Below are 19,292 nucleotides of genomic sequence, written 5' to 3'. Positions count from 1 at the left end.
CTGATTTCACTCAGCGGTAATGGTCTGAGAAAGGTTGGGAACCTCTGATTTAAAATAAAATGTTCACTTAACATTACAGCCTGTCATTTCGTTTGGAAGTTAAAAACTTTATTAATGCATAAAGTTTAATAATTATATCAAAATCACCATATGAAGTCCAGTGGAACATGACTATTACTATGAACTTCTCTTCAGTTCTACTTCTACAGCACAAGCATCAAAACGCTAATCACTGCAAAAATTGGAGGGTGTCAATGTGTTTATATTTGTATGATTTCTAATTTAGATGGTAACCCTGGCCTCAACTTTACTTCTCAGAGTGGTTTGTGGCCCCTGAAAGCCTACAAATTGAACATGAAGTTATTTCTCAACAAAGGCAAAGCAAACAAAACAAAACTATGCTTAATAACTAGGCAAACACAATGCATCCATGCAGCCATATTGTCACATATCACATACAGTTCATTCAGCTACAAGTGAATTCCAAGCCATCAGCAATCTATCGAAAAATGTTCAAATGTGTGTGAAATCTTATGGGACTTAACTGCTAAGCTCATCAGTCCCGAAGCTTACACACTACTTAACCTAAATTATCCTAAGGACGAACACACACACACACCCACGCCCGAGGAAGGACTCGAACCTCTGCCGGGACCAGCCGCACAGTCCATGACTGCAGCGCCTAGACCTCTCGGCTAATCCCGCGCGGCAGCAATCTATCGCTGTGATGTGCCCAAGCATATAAGATCTGCAGGCAGATCGCATGACCTGTGATGGATCATTAAGATCTGTCACTTGTGTGGGCACCTACGGCTGCTACTGCTCTACAGCACTGCTGATTTTCAAGGCTGGCAACAGTATTATTCCAAAGTGATACAATTTTGCTGATTCAACTATAGGGAGCCTAGAGGACAACATATTGTGTCATTTGCTTTGCTTATAGTGTTAGTGATGTAAGAAGTGTAAATTGTAGCAGTGTAGTAGTAGTAGTAGTAGTAGTAGTAGTAGTAGTGGTGGTGGTGGTGGTGGTGGTAGTTGTTGTCTTCATCCGTAGATCACTCTTACAAGGATATTGGACATCAATAATGAATGCAAATTACAGCTACGACTGTTGAGAATAAGTTAATTAGTTACGTGTTCCACTGATCAATCTCACGGAAACCATTATGATTTGGAACGTGTCAAGTGTTCATCTATGGTATAGAAGGAGTTGTCAAGGAAATACAACTTCAATCTATTTTTAAAACTATTACTGCTGTCTGTCGGACATTTTATTTCATCTGGTAATTTATTGAAGTTTTACAGCAGCATATTTTACCCCTTTCTGTGCCAAAGATATGTTAAGTAGAGGATAGTGTAAGTCTTTCTTTCTTCTGGTATTATAATCTCATATGTCAATGTTGTTTTTAAACTGGTCCATGCTGTTGAGAACAAATTTAATTACTTGAGTAAATGTACTGTGAGGCTGTTGTAAGAATTCCTAACCTTTTAAACAGATGCCTACAAGATGTGCGACTATCAGTCCCACACATTATTGTAACCATTTTCTTCTGAGCAGTGCATACCTGTTGCCTAAGTGTTGAGTTACCCCAAAATATTATTCCATATGACACCAGAGAGTGAAAGTATGCAAGTATGTTAGCTTGCTAATTTCTACATCCTCAAAATTAGCAATTCAGTCTGACTGGAAAAGTTGCTGAATCTAGCCACTTTATGGAGAACCAAAATATGAATTATTGAAGAAACTATACTTGCAACAGAAAACTGGATGTAGGGCTCCCCCCCCCCCCCCCCCCTCAAAGTTCAGAGCAAGCCCATTCACAGAAAACCAATCAATAACATGGATCACAATCTGCGGTTAACAATTGGTTCACGCTGACAACACAACACTGATTTTAAGATAATGGCGATTAATGAAGCAGTGTCCACAAACAAATCTGTACCAGAAAGTAAATTTGCTGTCACAGAAATGAATGTACATAGGCTGTGTCAGATAAAAAAGTAAATTAAAGAATGCAAGTTGTACATGGAAAGCTTTCAGGGAACAGAAGCAAATGAAATTTCACAAACTGGAGGATAAGGTTGTTCAGTATGTGCAAGAAAACACAATACAGACTTCCCAGTTAATCAAGAAATTATTAAAATTAATGTGCTGGAGATGAAGATAATTTGAAGCAAGTACTGGCTGGTGCATGAGGATAATAAAAGAGGCCAGAGCTATGTTACAACATAGAACAATGCCAGATTAGGAACTTCCCACGGCATCTGAAGAAAACCTATTTGTGTATCAGTGTCATATAATCCATCTACGTAATAAGCCATATGGACAATGACAATTGGACACCTGTTTACTTTGATGTGCTGGGATACCAGTGATTATGATGATCACAATTAAAATTAGCAGTAACACAAATGACTGGCTTAGTCAGTGCACAAAAAGAAAGTGAATGTAAAAATTAATGTAAATCATTTCTTTTTGTTGATTTTCTTCTCCTTGTACCACCAAAATTAAAACAATCAACTAATAGCATAAGTTTACAATACGCAAATATTAACTTTTTGGGCAGAGACTTTATATTGATAAAAAAGGCTGTAATTTTTATGAGTCAGAGGTTGCTGAAGATAAGAATTTGTCAAGGAACCTCTTTTTTTAATGGGAGGGAGGGGGTGTCATCTTACAGTTAGGTAAGTATGATATATTACTCTCTCCCAAGTACTTTATCCGATTTTAAGCACTACAAACTTTCACTTCACCTCTTTGCATACTTTTAGTTCAAGCTGTGGCATAACAGCAGTCTTGAACTGATGAGTAGCATGTTGTTCTGTGGCCTGTTGCTTCTTTAGAGAAGACTTTACACTCCTCCTCGTCATAAGACGAACGCTTATGGATTGTCACAAACCACAAATATGGTCAGACAGCTTTGGAGGAATTCTTTTAGGCTTGTTGCTGCCTTTGATTAACTGGTTAACTGTTGATGATGGTAGTCATAATGTTCATCATTCCTTCATCTTTCGCAGGGCGTCTTCATCTTCTGGGATTCTCTGGCAATAGGCCTTTCCATGTTCATTCTTTCAGATTGTTTGACAAATGGCGTGACATGAAAGTTGCATTTGCAGTTGCAAAGCTGAATTTGGCAAAATGAGCACAGAATATGGCAAAAACAACACCAAATTTCACAAAATATAGTATTGAATTTGAAAAAAAAAAGTTTTAAAAATAATCCGTAATCTGCCAAAAAAATAACACCAAATTTGGAAAAAACTGAATTTATACTTAAAGAAATTAATTTTGCAAATAATAACACAGAAAAATCAGAAAAAAATCACTGAATTTGGCAAAAGAATCACTGAGTGGGGGGGAGGGGGGGGGGGGCTGAATCCAGAAAGATACAAACCTTCACAAAAAAAAAAAAAAAAAAAAAAAAAAAAAAAAAAAAAAAAAAAAAAAAGTGGCCAAAAATGAATATATATAGGAAAAATTTATCAATGAATTTGCCAAAGATATAATAATGAATTAGACAAAAAATAACAATGAATTTGCAGAAAAGTAAAAACAAATTCCGCAAGAAAACTGAATTTGGGGGAAAAAAACACTGAATTGGCAACAAATTCCACTGAATTTGTCAAAAAGACGACAAATTCGGAAAAAAGGAAAGGAAAAATGAAAATAAAGAGACAGAAAAAATTCAGAAAAAACACTAAATTTGGCAAAAAATAACACCAAATTATTAACTTGATTGACCACTTGAGTAATTCCATGTTCACTTTCTCTTCTAAGATTGGACTACTTGCTTCTTGCGCTCAGCCCAGTACTTTTTATAACACCAAATATGACAAAATACAACACTAAATATGGCCAACAAATAAAACAAATAGTAGTCCCTAGTAATGAAATGGTACAGCTCAGCGAAACTGGCAGCAATGAACTTAAGTGAAATCCTAAATGAGAAGTGCTGAGGTTAATCAATGAGAAAGAAAGAAATGCCTGGCAGACACAAGGGGATTCAACCAAGATATCAGAAGGCGTAAAATACATCCAGCTGCAGCCTAAAATAGCATTATCCTCTTCATTTACTGACTGGAATAGGAGCATACTACTCATAACAACAATTACGCGCAAGCGCTTAAATCAGGGCAAATTTCCATTCCATCTCTTTCTTGTCACTTTACTGATCAAAGCAAAGAATCCACTTCCAACATCGGCTGCAGTGCTGATGTCAACCGAAAAGAGTGCACTAGTTTTAAATGTAACGTTCAACTACTTAAATGTGTGTGACCTAACTATCTAGACAAACTGTGTACATGTTGTGTGGATTTTTGTATTTTATGTTATGTATTCTCTTTTCTATTACTGTGGTATAATCACTTTATCAGTAGTTCATAGCTGAGACATGTATTAAACATTTATTCACACCCTAAATATTTTTATAAATAGCAATTCAATTCACAAAGTGTGTAGTAGAATGACCTATTAAGAAAGATACTTGGAGTGAAGTAAACTTAACCAATCTTTGCAATATAATACATTAGGATACTATATGTTAATATATATTAACAATGTTAACTGATATTTTCTGACATCTGTAACACACTGTGTACCATCAGATCACATGAAATAAATAAATGTGATGAATGGCTGCATGACAAGGGCCACATGCCAATTTTCTTTCATGCAAAGAAGAAGAAGATAATGTCCCTGAACTTGATAATACTGATATCAGTGACCTTGTGAGTCCTTACCTAGCCTTATTTATGTGTAATGGGGATAATCTTTCAAAGGCTCCCTTTTTTCTTAAAAACTATAAATATATTTATTCACCACAGGGTGTGATAAATTAACTGTAACTGTCTTCAGTAGTTTTAGCAAATTTCTCTGATGAATTGTCCATCCTGTAGCATAGAAACTGTGTCTGCTATTAGTATTACATACCTGTTCCTCTCATCTGAAACTTTTTATGTCCATAATAACAGTTCTTAAGGTATCTCTTAAATTTACGACACTAATAATTATGCCTGTCATAAGGTGATGTAAGTCTGTTATAAATACTATAGTAATGTAAAGTAGCCTCTGTTTCATTTGTACCAAACAGGAGTTTCACTGCACATAGGAGAGTGACTGATACAGCCATGTTTGGAATGTACATAAAGAAGGCTACAGGCCACTCTTGGGCAGCAGGTCTGCCACGATATGTGGCTGGAAGGGAGGTCAATGAGCACTCAGAAAGCTGAGTGATTATGAAATGTTCTACAAGCTTCATGGCCTATGTCAACCTCTTTTAGTGCAAAAGGCATTCAACGAGGGAAGTCCCCTTTGGAGGTCTACACGGTGAAGTATTGAGATACCATATGAAGTCACCAAGTCAGGTAGTGCTCTTGTTTATCAAGATTTTTTTAACCTCAAGAAAGTAAAAGGAGGGTAAAAGGGCCTGTAAGTAGGTCGTCTTCATATTAATGGTTAATGTTAGATCGTTAGTTTGTAATTTCAGCAATGGCCGGAGTATGCAGCCTCGCGAAGGAATGCGTAGTCATGTGGAGACACATGCTAAGATCTGAGCATGGTAGCTGTGGTAACTCAATGACTCACTCTCACAACAAATGCACATTTTGATCAGTGCTCATAGAGCCTCGGTCCACATCCATGAACACTTGTAATTGAGTTCCAGTGCTACGCCAAATGTTCTGAATTTATTTCAAGCACCAAATTATCTGAATTTAGTCCAAAAAAAGAAGAAATCAGACCTGCATCTACGCAATTAAGTAATATCTCTAGCACACATTGAACTTTCATATTGTGAAAAAGTGTAACTTTACCTCTGCAGGTATTCAGAACAACAGTAGTTTGCATTCTTTCATCCTGGCACTGTGTATACAGCACAGGTAAGTGATACATGTACTTGGCTTAAAAGTAGTGAACTTTTTGATGCTGTATAGTTTTCACATATGCTAATAGCTAATTGGCTCCTTGATTAACTCGTGTTTCTCAATGTCATAGTATTTCCAAAACATACAGATGAGCCAAAGCTTCTTATGGAAAGTTAATGCTATTGTTTCATTATGTTGGAATGGTAAAAAGTCCCACCAGACAGGTTCAATTCAAGTTTAGTTAAATTTAATTGATTCCATTCTTTTGGTTACCTTTTAGTTGCATTCTGGCTAATGTTAACTATCTCTTGCCTTTTGAGCTCGATTTATTTTACAAGCACATTGGAAAGGCAGACACCTGAGACCACCAAGTTCCATATGCTTCCATAGTTCATATGCTGAACACATTTGTGTGTTAGAGTGTTTCTCATTGAACCTTTGTCACACGGCAGGTGCTTTCAGTGACAATATAGGTACCTAGACACCAAAGCATCTAAGTTGCTTGGCCATGACCCTGGCCAAAAATGTAAAGTTGTCCAAGTAGAAGTAAGGAATTCAGCCTTTATACAGTAGGTGTGACAGTTATTCAAAAGCACACTACATTCCAACCTGAGGCCTCTTGGTTGGTTGGGTTTCATTACAACTTATCCATTTGCCTATCCCATTGTGAGGCTTTTTAAACACGTTCCATAGAAGTAACACAAGCAGCTCTGGAAAGAGATCATTTCAGAAAAAGTCCCAGTTTGGATAAACTTTATATAACTGGGGTGAGGATGGTACCACAGAGCTATCTGTTAACTGAGTGTTTTGTCTCGACTCCCATTCATCTCCTATCATGCCTTCCACTTATCACAGAAGCACACCTACTGTTTACAGTGCTATGGGTCTGGCAGCAGTCATCTGCCTCCAAGCTCAGGAACCCCAGGACACCACACCCCCATCCATTACTGGCTTGCTATCTGAGGGGAGTATATTGTCGTATTTACTCGAATCTAAGCCGCACTTTTTTTCCAGTTTTTGTAATCCAAAAAACCGCCTGCAGCTTAGAATCGAATGCAAAGCAAGCGGAAGTTCTAAAAAATGTTGGTGGGTGCCGCCATAACTAACTTCTGCCGTCGAATATACGTAGCGCTACACAGGCTTGCTTTGTAGGCACAAAGATAAATACTGGCACCAAATCCTCTGCGTCAGTTAAAAAAAAAAAAAAAAAAAAGGTGGAAGACGAGCTTTTTTTCTCCGCCCTGAGTTTCGACCACTGCATTTTCATACATTATCTAACGAAGTAAATACAAATTCCGTATTGTTCATCTTCGAATTTAGCAGCATTTCAATGTACTACGAAAATCTGACTGGCAAGACTCTTTGGGATGTTTGTCAATATGGCCAACTCTACGTTCTGAATTTTTTCCTACCTGTGAGAAGAGATGGTTGCTAATAGGAACTTTTATGAATTGTGAATCACATTCAGTATTCTCTTCACCATAAGAATAATACGAATATAAACATTTTGCCATGTATTCTTTCGTGTTTGCTGCTACCTCATTCAAATCGTGTCTGCCTAAAAACTACGAAACAAGAGTGAGACAACAGCAAACGTGGAAGAATATACATATCATGTCATGTTTATATTCGTATTATTCTTATGCCTAATAGTGAAAGAGTCAGAAATGAAGGACAGCAATTGACTAGATTTTTAAATCTAAGATGACTCTAATTTCTATGCAGAATGTAATGTACTAAACAGGCGCCTGCAAAGATTTTCAAAAGGAGAAAAATTTTCGCTAAACGCTCATTCAGAACTTCTCCTATCATACACAGCCTATTATTTCGTTCTTGTTGGTCATTATCAAAGAAAGAAGCAGTGTAAGTAACAACAAATAGCAGTGTCTTGCCATTGTTTCGCTAATGAGACGATTCCTACCCCCCCTTTTTTTAAAGCAGCGGTAGCGTGCACAAAAGCAAGCCATGCTGCAAGCGGCGACAGGCTGTTAACACGCACTATCAGAATGCGGCAAACAATGCATGACACAGTACAGTAATGCATTTTCAGTTTAGAGTGACATAAACACCTATATCAAAGCAAACGGCACTTATCAGATCAAAGCAAAATAAGCAATCGATTCAAACCAGACGAAGCACGTGAAAAAGGAAGGGTACCCCTATAAATACGGACGGAGCGCCTGACGCACAGCAATGGCTACCTGGTCAAGTTTAACTGCTAAGCTTATGACTCGAACCAAACTACTGTAGCTGTACCGTCATTCATTCGACCTAAATTGTCTCTCATGTTACAATGGACCAACTTTGTTTCGATTTGGAGATGCGGCCTAAAACTTTTCTCTCCCCTTGAATTTCGAGTCTCAAATTTCAGGTGCAGCTTAGACTCGGGAAATTTTTTTTTTCCTTGATTTCAAGTCTCATTTTTCAGGTGTGGCTTAGATTTAAGTGCGGCTTAGATTCGAGTAAATACGGTATATAGTCAGGGATTAGACTTGTAGTACAGACACAGAAATAGTATTACAAGGGCTCAAGACCGTTGTTCACCAAATGTGCGCACAAATAAGTTGTAGTCCATTGGATGTTGCAGGGAAGGGATAGCCAGAAGAAGCATAGAGTTACTGTGGTGTCGGGAAACAGGAACAAACGACATAAGTACTGATATGGAGAGGAACCACACTAGAGGCTTTATGGGAAAGGTTCCATTTAGGCTTCACCAAATCGTACCTTCATAGCTTATGGCTGGTCATTGTGGATACATTTTCAAAACCACCACATCCAGTTAACATGCTTCACACAACCATAGGAGCCAAAGAGCGGATTCTGACAACCACAGTTGTTGCCTAGCGTAGTGAGTCACTGTGGTCCCTCAAGAGCCCATCAGTAAGGGCTGGATAGGATACTAACAAGGCAAACCTGGTAGTCCTGATCTGGGGGCTGGTGAGTGCCACCAGTCCTCTAGCACTGTAATCACTTGGTATGCTTCAGCAACCATTGTAGGGCATGAAAGTGGGGGAAGGGGGGGGGGAGACACCCTCCCCACACACAACCTACTCCACCGTAAAAAAAAAAAAAAACAACAGCAAACTATCTTAATCGCAATACGTGATGTGCACCAATAGCACCATGGGTGTTGGGCGAAGGAATCATTAATACGCAACCTCGCGGTTATCAGACCTATTATAGGTGTATCAGGCTTTCAAAGTTACATGGTGCTGTGAGTGAATCAACATTCTTTCTCAGCTGATTGTGGGATTTTTACAGAGCTTTTAATTTAAAATTATGAGAACGGTTCATAGAGCATATTAACAATTTCGATTCAATCTCTTCCAGTTTAGCAACAGGAATGGTATTAAGCAGCCGATGTCTGCACGCAAGGTCGAATATACAGCAGAAATTTTGGTGCAAACCTCAAAAGACAAATGCACTTGCTAATAAAACGATAGAGTTAGCTTCAATTCTGTATGGTATCTAACACCATGAGAGCAAAACAGTGGAAGGTACTAAAAGAGTAAGCAATATTTAAATTTTGACATATTCATGTGTCTGTCGAATCTACCGGTAATATATCAAGCAGCCCACCTCTGAATTGCTTCAATGTCCTCCTTTACTCTGACCTGATGGAGATCCCAAACACTTGAGCATTACTTAACAATGGGTGGCACTGTCGTTCTTCATGCAGTCTCCTTTAAAGATGAACCACTCTCTCCCAAAATTCTTCCAATAAACCAAAGCTGACCATTTGCCTTCCATACCATCGTCCTTATGTGCTCATTCCATTTCATATCGCTTTGCAACGTTACGCCCAGATATTTAATCAGTGTAACTGTTTCAAGCAATGCTGTGTTCGAATGTTACAGGATTGTTTTTCCTATTCATCTGCATGAACTTATATTTTTCTACATTTAGAGCAAGCTGCTATTCATCATAGCAACTACAAATTTTGTCTAAGTCCTCTTGTATCCTTCTACAGACACTCAACGAAGACACCATCCCGTACACCACAGCTATCTGCAAACAGCCACTGATTGCTACTCACCCAGTCTGTCACATCATTTATGTATAGAATGAGTAAGAACAGTCCTATCACACTTCAATGGTGCACACCTGATAGCACCCTTGTCTCTGACGAACATTTGCCATCAAGGCATACTGATCTTCCTGGTCTTCAAGCCACTCACTCAGATATCTGCGAACCTAGTCTGCCAAGGGCAGCAGCAGTTGGATTGGGGTGCAGGGAAGGGGGGATGAGGAGAGGTGAGGGTGGCCACCTTGTCAAATGCTTTCCTAATATCTAGGAATCTGCTGCCCTTCATCCATGGTTCACAGGATATCACATGAGAAATGGGCAAGCTTGCACAAGTGATGCTTTCTAAAACCGTGCTGATTTATGGACAGAAACTTTTTGGGCTCAAGGAAATTCACCATATGTCAACTCAGAGTGTGTTCAAGAATTCTGCAGCAAACCTACATTAAGGATATTGGGCTGAAACTTTGCAGGTCCGTTCCTTTACCTTTCTTGTATACAGGAGTCACCTGCACTTTTTTCCAGTCACTTGGGGCTTTGTGCTGGGTGAGATTAGCAGTAAATGTCAGCTAAGTAAGGGAACAATGGTTTTGCAAATTTTCTGTACAACTGAATTAGGATTCCATCATGCCATGGTGACTTATTTGTTTTCAACTCTTTTCGTTGCTTCTCTACACCAGGGATGCTTATTATTACGTCACCCATGTAGAAGTCTATGCTACTATCAAACAACAATATGTTCATAGAATCCTCTGTCATAAATAATTTCTGAAACATGACATTTAAAACTTCAGTTTTTCTTTTGCTGTCTTCTACTGCCACATCTGACTTGTCAGGTAGTGACTCGATAGAAAACTTCAAGCCGCTTCTAAATTTTAAATAGGACCAGATTTTTCTTCGGCTCTCAATAAGCTCTTTTTCTAAGGTATGATGGTTGTAGCTGTATGCCAGTTGCCAGTTGTCATCTTTGTGTACCTTTTTTTTGAATTGAAAGTGCAGCAGTCTCTGGTTCTGTAGCATTCTCCAAATTTTGTGATTAAACCAAGGTGGGCCTTTCCCATTATTTACCAACTAACTCGACACATACTACTTCTGAGCGCGATTTACAATCTGTTTACACTTCGCCCTAAACCAAGGTGGGCCTTTCCCATTCTTTACCCACTAACTCGGCACATACTTCTCTTGAGCACAATTTACAATCTGTTTACACTTCACCCGTAATTTCTCATGTTCCACTGTAATGGAACTAAATACTGTCCATTCATTGTCTACATGGGATGCTAACAATCACTTATTTGTTATTTTCAGCGAAAGTACTCTCCTAGGCTATTTGACGGATTTATCAGCTCTAGTAACCATCGTCACTATTATGACATCTTGATCACAAACTCCTATTTCCATTCTAATACAGATGATAAGCTTGGCCTGTTTGTAGCTACAAGGTCTAAAATATTTCTATTGCATGTGGGCTCTCGAACTAGCTGCTTAAGACAGTTTCTGGAAAACTTGTTCAAAAGTAGTTCCAAGACTGGCTGTCTGTACCACCACCATGGCATCCATAAACGTCTCAGTCTATACTTGGTAGGCTAAAGTCACCTCCAACAACCACTGCATGCTCAGAATATTTCCGCACTACTGAGTGTAAACTTTCTTTGAATGATTCTGCAACTGTTACAGCAGAATCGGGTGGCCATTACAACATCCAACAATTAATTTGAGTTTTATTTGAGTTCACCTAGACCTGTTACACACGTACAGTCCACTTCACAGACAAACTCAATTTCAACATCGATAGACACAATATTTTTGTCAACTGTAATGATACTCCTATGGCATCTGTTCTGTCTTGTCAATATACGTTCAATGCCCCACTAAATATTTCGGACCTTTCTACTTTGGGTTTCAGCCAGTTATCAGTTCTAAGAATAATCTGAAAACGACAGCTTTTCTGGAGGGCAGTATATTCAGGAACTTTGCCACGAATACTTCAACAATTTACTGTTTGAAAATTCTGACTGTCAAAGAGTCTTTACTTTGTATGCAGTTTGCTTTCACTCTGCATATCTACTGGCGAGCTTTCATCAGACCACAAACTATCATATAGCCTTCACGCTCACTCCACAACTACTCGGCTACTCAAATAGGTCCTTCATTTGTGTAGTGCAGCCCGCTGACCTATCAAGAGAAATCCTACAATAACAACCCTGCCCCCATAACGCAGGTCCAGCAGAAATCTGCAGCCAATATCTTCGCAGAATCAACAGACCCTTTGATTGAGAACCCCCATTCAGCTCCAAACCAAAGTACCCAATCAATTCTGGGAATGAAGCTAAAAGCATCAGCTCTACTTGTACAGTATGTGATGCCAGTTATATTAATCACTTCTGCCAGCTGCCCATAAAAACAGAGGATTGCCTCAGAACTCAAACGACAGGCATCATTGGTGGCAATGTGAGGCATAGCTTGCTGCTGACTGCATCCTGATGGTCGATAGTTGGAGGAAGGGCTACCACATCTTGGACAAGGCTCCCTAGCAGTGAAAATTGCATTTCTTTAGGTCCTGAATGCTATTTTCCTTAATGGCTCCATAAGTTGCCTAACTTTGGAGTTCCCAATAATTAGCAAACCCTACCCTGCATGTGCCTGCTCAGGCCCTTCTGAAGGAACAGTCCTGTTCACTCATAGTGTCAATAGGCAAGGCCTGACAAGACAACCTTCACATTGATCCTCTGCCTCGAGCAATGCAAACATGTTACTATCCATCACTGACCCTGTGGTGGTTCCACTATGTCAGAAACACTGGAAGTTGCCTCAGCAGTACAGGCTGTAAGCAAAACGAGTGACACTTGAGCTGCCCTATGTGATGCACCAGGTTCTCTGCCATTGCTGCACCCCGAGGCAGCAGCCTGAAGATAGCTGGGCAGGGTAGTAAGTGTCTTCAGCTGTTTGCAAATCACGGCTAACACTTCCTGCACCTGCACACAACACACAAGCACCCTGTCCACACTAGTAGTACTACCTTAAGAAGTAACAATAACAGCACACAGAGAAAGTTAACTACATAACTTCCTGTGCTGATGTGTGCCATCCCATCTCTCTTCCAGGAGCTTAGCAACAAGAATAGTATTATGCACCAGAAGTCTGTACCCACGGTCAAATATATGGCAGAAAGTTTGGTGTAAACATTAAAAGAGAATGTGCTTGCTGACAAAATGACAGAGGTGGCTTCAATTCTGTAAAGGGTCTCACTCAATGGAATCAAAAAAGTGGAAGGTAACAAAAGAGCAAGAGCAAGTGATATCCATATTTTTACTTCTATAGTTCATGAAACGACATACCAAACAACCATGAGGTATTTGGCAGAAAGCACTGGTTGTTTAATGTAAAATCAGCAATTACTTTTAAAAAAATACTCACAGATGTTTAGTATAGAAGTTCTCTGCTGTGCAGTTTCCATTGTTGTGGATTGGAAATGTGCCATTATGAATACTTCCTACAGGGCAGGCTGCTACTGTTCTCCAAGAGAATTTGTAGTTACATGACACAACATCCTCGAAGACAGGTTCATTCTGAAATTAAATCATTTGCAATTCCCATTATTTTTATGAACATACACGGTACACTGAGATTCATAAATTTCATGCTGTATGGGGAAAAATTATTTTAATAACTAAGAAATGAACACTCATGAATACTGGTTCAATATGTTAAAATAAGTCTCAGTCATAAAACAAACCACCCACAATACAACTTAACCAGATGGTCTTCTGATAGCACAACAACATTACAAAGGAAATAATGTATTGAGCATTAGTAGCAAATAAAAACTGCTTACCACATGAGGGGGGAACCTCAGCACTTGTCTTTATCACTCCTACAATTACTCAACCAACCATGTTTCATGCATTCTGCAGGCAGCCACAAGACTGAAGGTGTTTGGGAGCATTTTACTGTGAACTTTTGTTTCTCTCCAGCCAACAACTGTTATGCCGAAGGATTGTTTCCACAGCTTACGCTAAATAACTGGCTAATGTTCCAGGGCAAGAGTAGGTCACATGGTTGAGGGATGCTGACAAGAGATGCATTTTGATCATCGTCTACAACACACAGCCTACAGAAAATGTGTAAAAATGGTTTTATGGGGTCCCAGTAGACAGGTAGGGAGCAGCGGGTCCAGAACCTATGCTCTTTCTGTAACCATCTCCTGACTTGACAATGAGCCTTCTTCCTGTACTCTCCCAATCCACTCTGCAACTCAGCTATGATGGCCCATTCAATCAGCTGATGGAGTATCCACCTCACCAGGTATGTCTTTGCATCAGAAGTTCTGAGTTACAGTATGCTTCTACTATTGCCTACTATTCCTCAAAAATACTCTCCTTGGATGCCTAAATCTTTGTTTTATCCCTTGGCTCCTGTACAACTGGTGTAAGGCAGTGGGGTCTGACCTACCATACAGTTCACTCATTTATATCTTCACAATTGAAAACTGTAGTATGCACGTTGTTGTGTTTTGGGGCATAGAAGATGGCTGCAGGCGCGCCAGCTGCCACTGCACTTTCTGCCGCATTGTGGAGCAAAGTTCAGCCTGGACTACTGTCACAGCCAGCATCACCTGGAGTCATCCTGTCACTGTCAGTAATGACGCCCAGGTTTGCATGGCTTGAGAGTCATGCCATTGGTCCATCTCAATATTGAGTGAGGTTGCATGCCATATGCGTTTGCACGTGAGAGTGTGCTATTTGCGAGCAGCACCTACTGCAATGAGTTCATGATTGAACTATGTATTGTCAATGTGTCCCTCATGCACCACACAGAACGCAAGAGCTGCTTGCCGCAATCTGGTGCTGTCACACCCAACATTTTGTAGCTGACTTTGTAGCCACACTACCAGTCTGTCTGCCAGTTTAGCCCAAGAACAACACTGGCATCCACACCTTGCTGCAGCCTTATTACTGACGTTGCTGTCTTTGCTGGCACACTGCCTGCTTATTGGACAGGTTGTCCAAGCCACGCTTTTGCTTTTGCTCATGCTGCAGCCGACCTGTCACTAGAGGTGCCTTTTAAAGGGCTGTGTTACTTTGCCACAATCCACAGATGCGCAGCCTTCTTGCCACCCATTCATCAGCACAGCGGAGTGCTGCATGCCTTCCTGCTCCATTTGAGTGTCCTGGCCTTGACAATGGGGCAACTGTTCCCTGTTGTCATTTCGGCCAGCCATTGCTGTCGGGTCAATACTGCCTCCATGCAGATGCCGCATGCTTGCAGCCCTCAGTTACCCACATTACACTGTTGCTATTGCCGTCCCCACAGTTTCGCACAGTACAGCACTTCATGCCATTTCTGTCACAGCTACTGGAAGTGTTGCCCTAGGGCTTATAGTTGAAAAACTAGTGGAGAATGCCACCTCCAGAGCAGACTTTTTGCATTATGGAAGCTTTTCATCTCATTTCCTAATTCTGGCTCCCATTTGGGGTAACAAAATACCATCATTTATCAAAAATTGAAGTACACAGTGGAGATATGTAGTAGCAAAGATCCTGTTAAGATTTTGCAAGAGCACACTGATACAATGGAACACAAAATTTTGACTTAGAGGATAATTTAGCACAGGTCCAGGTTAAATGTTCAGGCTACCACTGAGGTGCCTAGAGAAACTAGAAATAGCACAGTTCCCCCCACAGTCTAACACAGCAGCACACATAAAGTTGTCATGCAGTGCACATATTTACGAAAAATCACTAGATACATTGAAGAATACAGGAATGTTTGACATTCAGGTGAAGGAGTTAACAGAGAGGTATGCAGATAAGAGAAGTGAAAGTTATTACAGAAATAAACTGTCCACCCTAAAGCAAAAACATGAGGATATTTGGAGGAGACAGAGTTTGTATGATCTCGTGTTGTGCCTATACACTGGGGAGAGAAGCAACATGTAATGATGATGTTGTTGTTGTGGTCTTCAGTCCTGAGACTGGTTTGATGCAGCTCTCCATGCTACTCTATCCTGTGCAAGCTTCTTCATCTCCCAGTACCTACTGCAACCTACATCCTTCTGAATCTGCTTAGTATATTCACCTCTTGGTCTCTCTCTACGATTTTTACCCTCCACGCTGCCCTCCAGTACTAAATTGGTGATCCCTTGATGCCTCAGAACATGTCCTACCAACCGATCCCTTCTTCTGGTCAAGTTGTGCCACAAACTTCTCTTCTCCCCAATCCTATTAATACTTCCTCATTAGTTATGTGATCTACCCATCTAATCTTCAGCATTCTTCTGTAGCACGACATTTCGAAAGCTTCTATTCTCTTCTTGTCCAAACTATTTATCGTCCATGTTTCACTTCTACACATGGCTACACTCCATACAAATACTTTCAGAAATGCCTTCCTGACACTTAAATCTATACTCGATGTTAACAAATTTCTCTTCTTCAGAAACGCTTTCCTTGCCATTGCCAGTCTACATTTTACGAGGGCAGTTCAATAAGTAATGCAACACATTTTTTTTCTCGGCCAATTTTGGTTGAAAAAACCGGAAATTTCTTGTGGAATATTTTCAAACATTTCCGCTTCGTCTCGTATAGTTTTATTGACTTCCGACAGGTGGCAGCACTGTACGGAGCTGTTAAAATGGCGTCTGTAACGGATGTGCGTTGCAAACAACGGGCAGTGATCGAGTTTCTTTTGGTGGAAAATCAGGGCATCTCAGATATTCATAGGCGCTTGCAGAATGTCTACGGTGATCTGGCAGTGGACAAAAGCACGGTGAGTCGTTGGGCAAAGCGTGTGTCATCATCGCCGCAAGGTCAAGCAAGACTGTCTGATCTCCCGCGTGCGGGCCGGCCGTGCACAGCTGTGACTCCTGCAATTGCGGAGCGTGCGAACACACTCGTTCGAGATGATCGACGGATCACCATCAAACAACTCAGTGCTCAACTTGACATCTCTGTTGGTAGTGCTGTCACAATTGTTCACCAGTTGGGATATTCAAAGGTTTGTTCCCGCTGGGTCCCTCGTTGTCTAACCGAACACCCTAAAGAGCAAAGGAGAACCATCTGTGCGGAATTGCTTGCTCGTCATGTGGCTGAGGGTGACAATTTCTTGTCAAAGATTGTTACAGGCGATGAAACATGGGTTCATCACTTCGAACCTGAAACAAAACGGCAATCAATGGAGTGGCGCCACACCCACTCCCCTACCAAGAAAAAGTTTAAAGCCATACCCTCAGCCGGTAAAGTCATGGTTACAGTCTTCTGGGACGCTGAAGGGGTTATTCTGTTCGATGTCCTTCCCCATGGTCAAACGATCAACTCTGAAGTGTATTGTGCTACTCTTCAGAAATTGAAGAAACGACTTCAGCGTGTTCGTAGGCACAAAAATCTGAACGAACTTCTCCTTCTTCATGACAACGCAGACCTCACACAAGTCTTCGCACCCGAGAGGAGCTCACAAAACTTCAGTGGACTGTTCTTCCTCATGCACCCTACAGCCCCGATCTCGCACCATCGGATTTCCATATGTTTGGCCCAATGAAGGGCGCAATCCGTGGGAGGCACTACGCGGATGATGAAGAAGTTATTGATGCAATACGACGTTGGCTCCGACATCGACCAGTGGAATGGTACCGTGCAGGCATACAAGCCCTCATTTCAAGGTGGCGTAAGGCCTTAGCATTGAATGGAGATTACGTTGAAAAATAGTGTTGTGTAGCTAAAAGATTGGGGAATAACCTGGTGTATTTCAATGCTGAATAAAACAACACCTGTTTCAGAAAAAAAATGTGTTGCATTACTTATTGAACTGCCCTCGTATATCCTCTCTACTTCGACCATCATCAGTTATTTTGCTCCCCAAATAGCAAAACTCCTTTACTACTTTAAGTGTCTCATTTCCTAATCTAATTCCCTCAGCATCACCCAACTTAATTCGACTATATTCCATTATCCTTGTTTTGCTTTTGTTGATGTTCATCTTATATCCTCCTTTCAAGACACTGTCCATTCCATTCAACTGTTCTTCCAAGTCCTTTGCTGTCTCTGACAGAATTACAATGTCATCGGCGAACCTCAAAGTTTTCATTTCTTCTCCATGGATTTTAATACCTACTCCGAATTTTTCTTTTGTTTCCTTTACTGCTTGCTCAATATACAGATTGGACAACATCGGGGAGAGGCTACAACCCTGTCTTACTCCCTTCCCAACCACTGCTTCCCTTTCATGTCCCTCGACTCTTATAACTGCCATCTGGTTTCTGTACAACGTGTAAATAGCCTTTCGCTCACTGTATTTTACCCCTGCCACCTTTAGAATTTGAAAGAGAGTATTCCAGTCAACATTGTCAAAAGCTTTCTCTAAGTCTACAAATGCTAGAAACGTAGGTTTGCCTTTCCTTAATCTTTCTTCTAAGATAAGTCGTAAGGTCAGTATTGCCTCACGTGTTCCACTGTTTCTACGGAATCCAAACTGATCTTCCACGAGGTTGGCTTCTACTAGTTTTTCCATTCGTCTGTAAAGAATTCGTGTTAGTATTTTGCAGCTGTGACTTATTAAACTGATAGTTCGGTAATTTTCACATCTGTCAACACCTGCTTTCATTGGGATTGTAATTATTATATTCTTCTAGAAGTCTGAGGGTATTTCGCCTGTCTCATACATCTTGCTCACCAGTTGGTAGAGTTTTGTCAGGACTGGCTCTCCCAAGGCGGTCAGTAGTTCTAATGGAACCTGGTTCCTAAATCTCTGTCTTACCATTATATAATCTATCTGATACCTTTTAGTATCTCCAGGGTTCTTCCATGTATACAACCTTCATTCATGATTCTTAAACCAAGTGTTAGCTATGATTATGTTGTGCTCTGTGCAAAATTCTACCAGGCGGCTTCCTCTTTCATTTCTTAGCCCCAATCCATATTCACCTACTACGTTTCCTTCTCTCACTTTTCCTACACTCGAATTCCAGTCACCCATGACTGTTAAATTTTCGTCTCCCTTCACTGCCTGAATAATTTCTTTTATTTCATCATACATTTCTTCAATTTCTTCGTCATCTGCAGAGCTAGTTTGCATATAAACTTGTACTACTGTAGTAGGTGTGGGCTTTGTATCTATCTTGGCCACAATAATGCGTTCACTATGCTGTTTGTAGTAGCTTACCCGCATTCCTATTTTCCTATTCATTATTAAACCTACTCCTGCATTACCCCTATTTGATTTTGTGTTTATAACCCTGTAGTCACCTGACCAGAAGTCTTGTTCCTCCTGCCACCGAACTTCACTAATTCCCACTATATCTAACTTTAACCTATCCATTTCCCTTTTTAAATTTTCTAACCTACCTGCCCGATTAAGGGATCTGACATTCCACGCTCTGATACGTAGAACGCCAGTTTTCTTTCTCCTGATA

At 40.4% G+C, this 19,292-nt stretch overlaps 1 protein-coding gene across 2 annotated transcripts in view; it reads right to left on the bottom strand.

Annotated features, from left to right (window-relative positions):
• Positions 1 to 19,292, bottom strand: part of LOC126186242 (cation-independent mannose-6-phosphate receptor) — a 628,020-nt gene that overhangs the window by 381,277 nt on the left and 227,451 nt on the right. For both annotated transcript variants that reach the window (XM_049928195.1, XM_049928194.1), the window contains exon 13: positions 13,304 to 13,455. In XM_049928195.1, coding sequence (XP_049784152.1) covers positions 13,304 to 13,455 — 152 coding nt within the window. The remainder of the gene's footprint in view (positions 1 to 13,303; positions 13,456 to 19,292) is intronic.

The sequence above is a fragment of the Schistocerca cancellata genome, chromosome 1 (genome assembly GCF_023864275.1).
Source record: "Schistocerca cancellata isolate TAMUIC-IGC-003103 chromosome 1, iqSchCanc2.1, whole genome shotgun sequence".
In the NCBI taxonomy this organism is placed as follows: Eukaryota; Metazoa; Arthropoda; class Insecta; order Orthoptera; family Acrididae; genus Schistocerca; species Schistocerca cancellata.
This window is presented reverse-complemented; position numbering and strand designations above follow the sequence as displayed.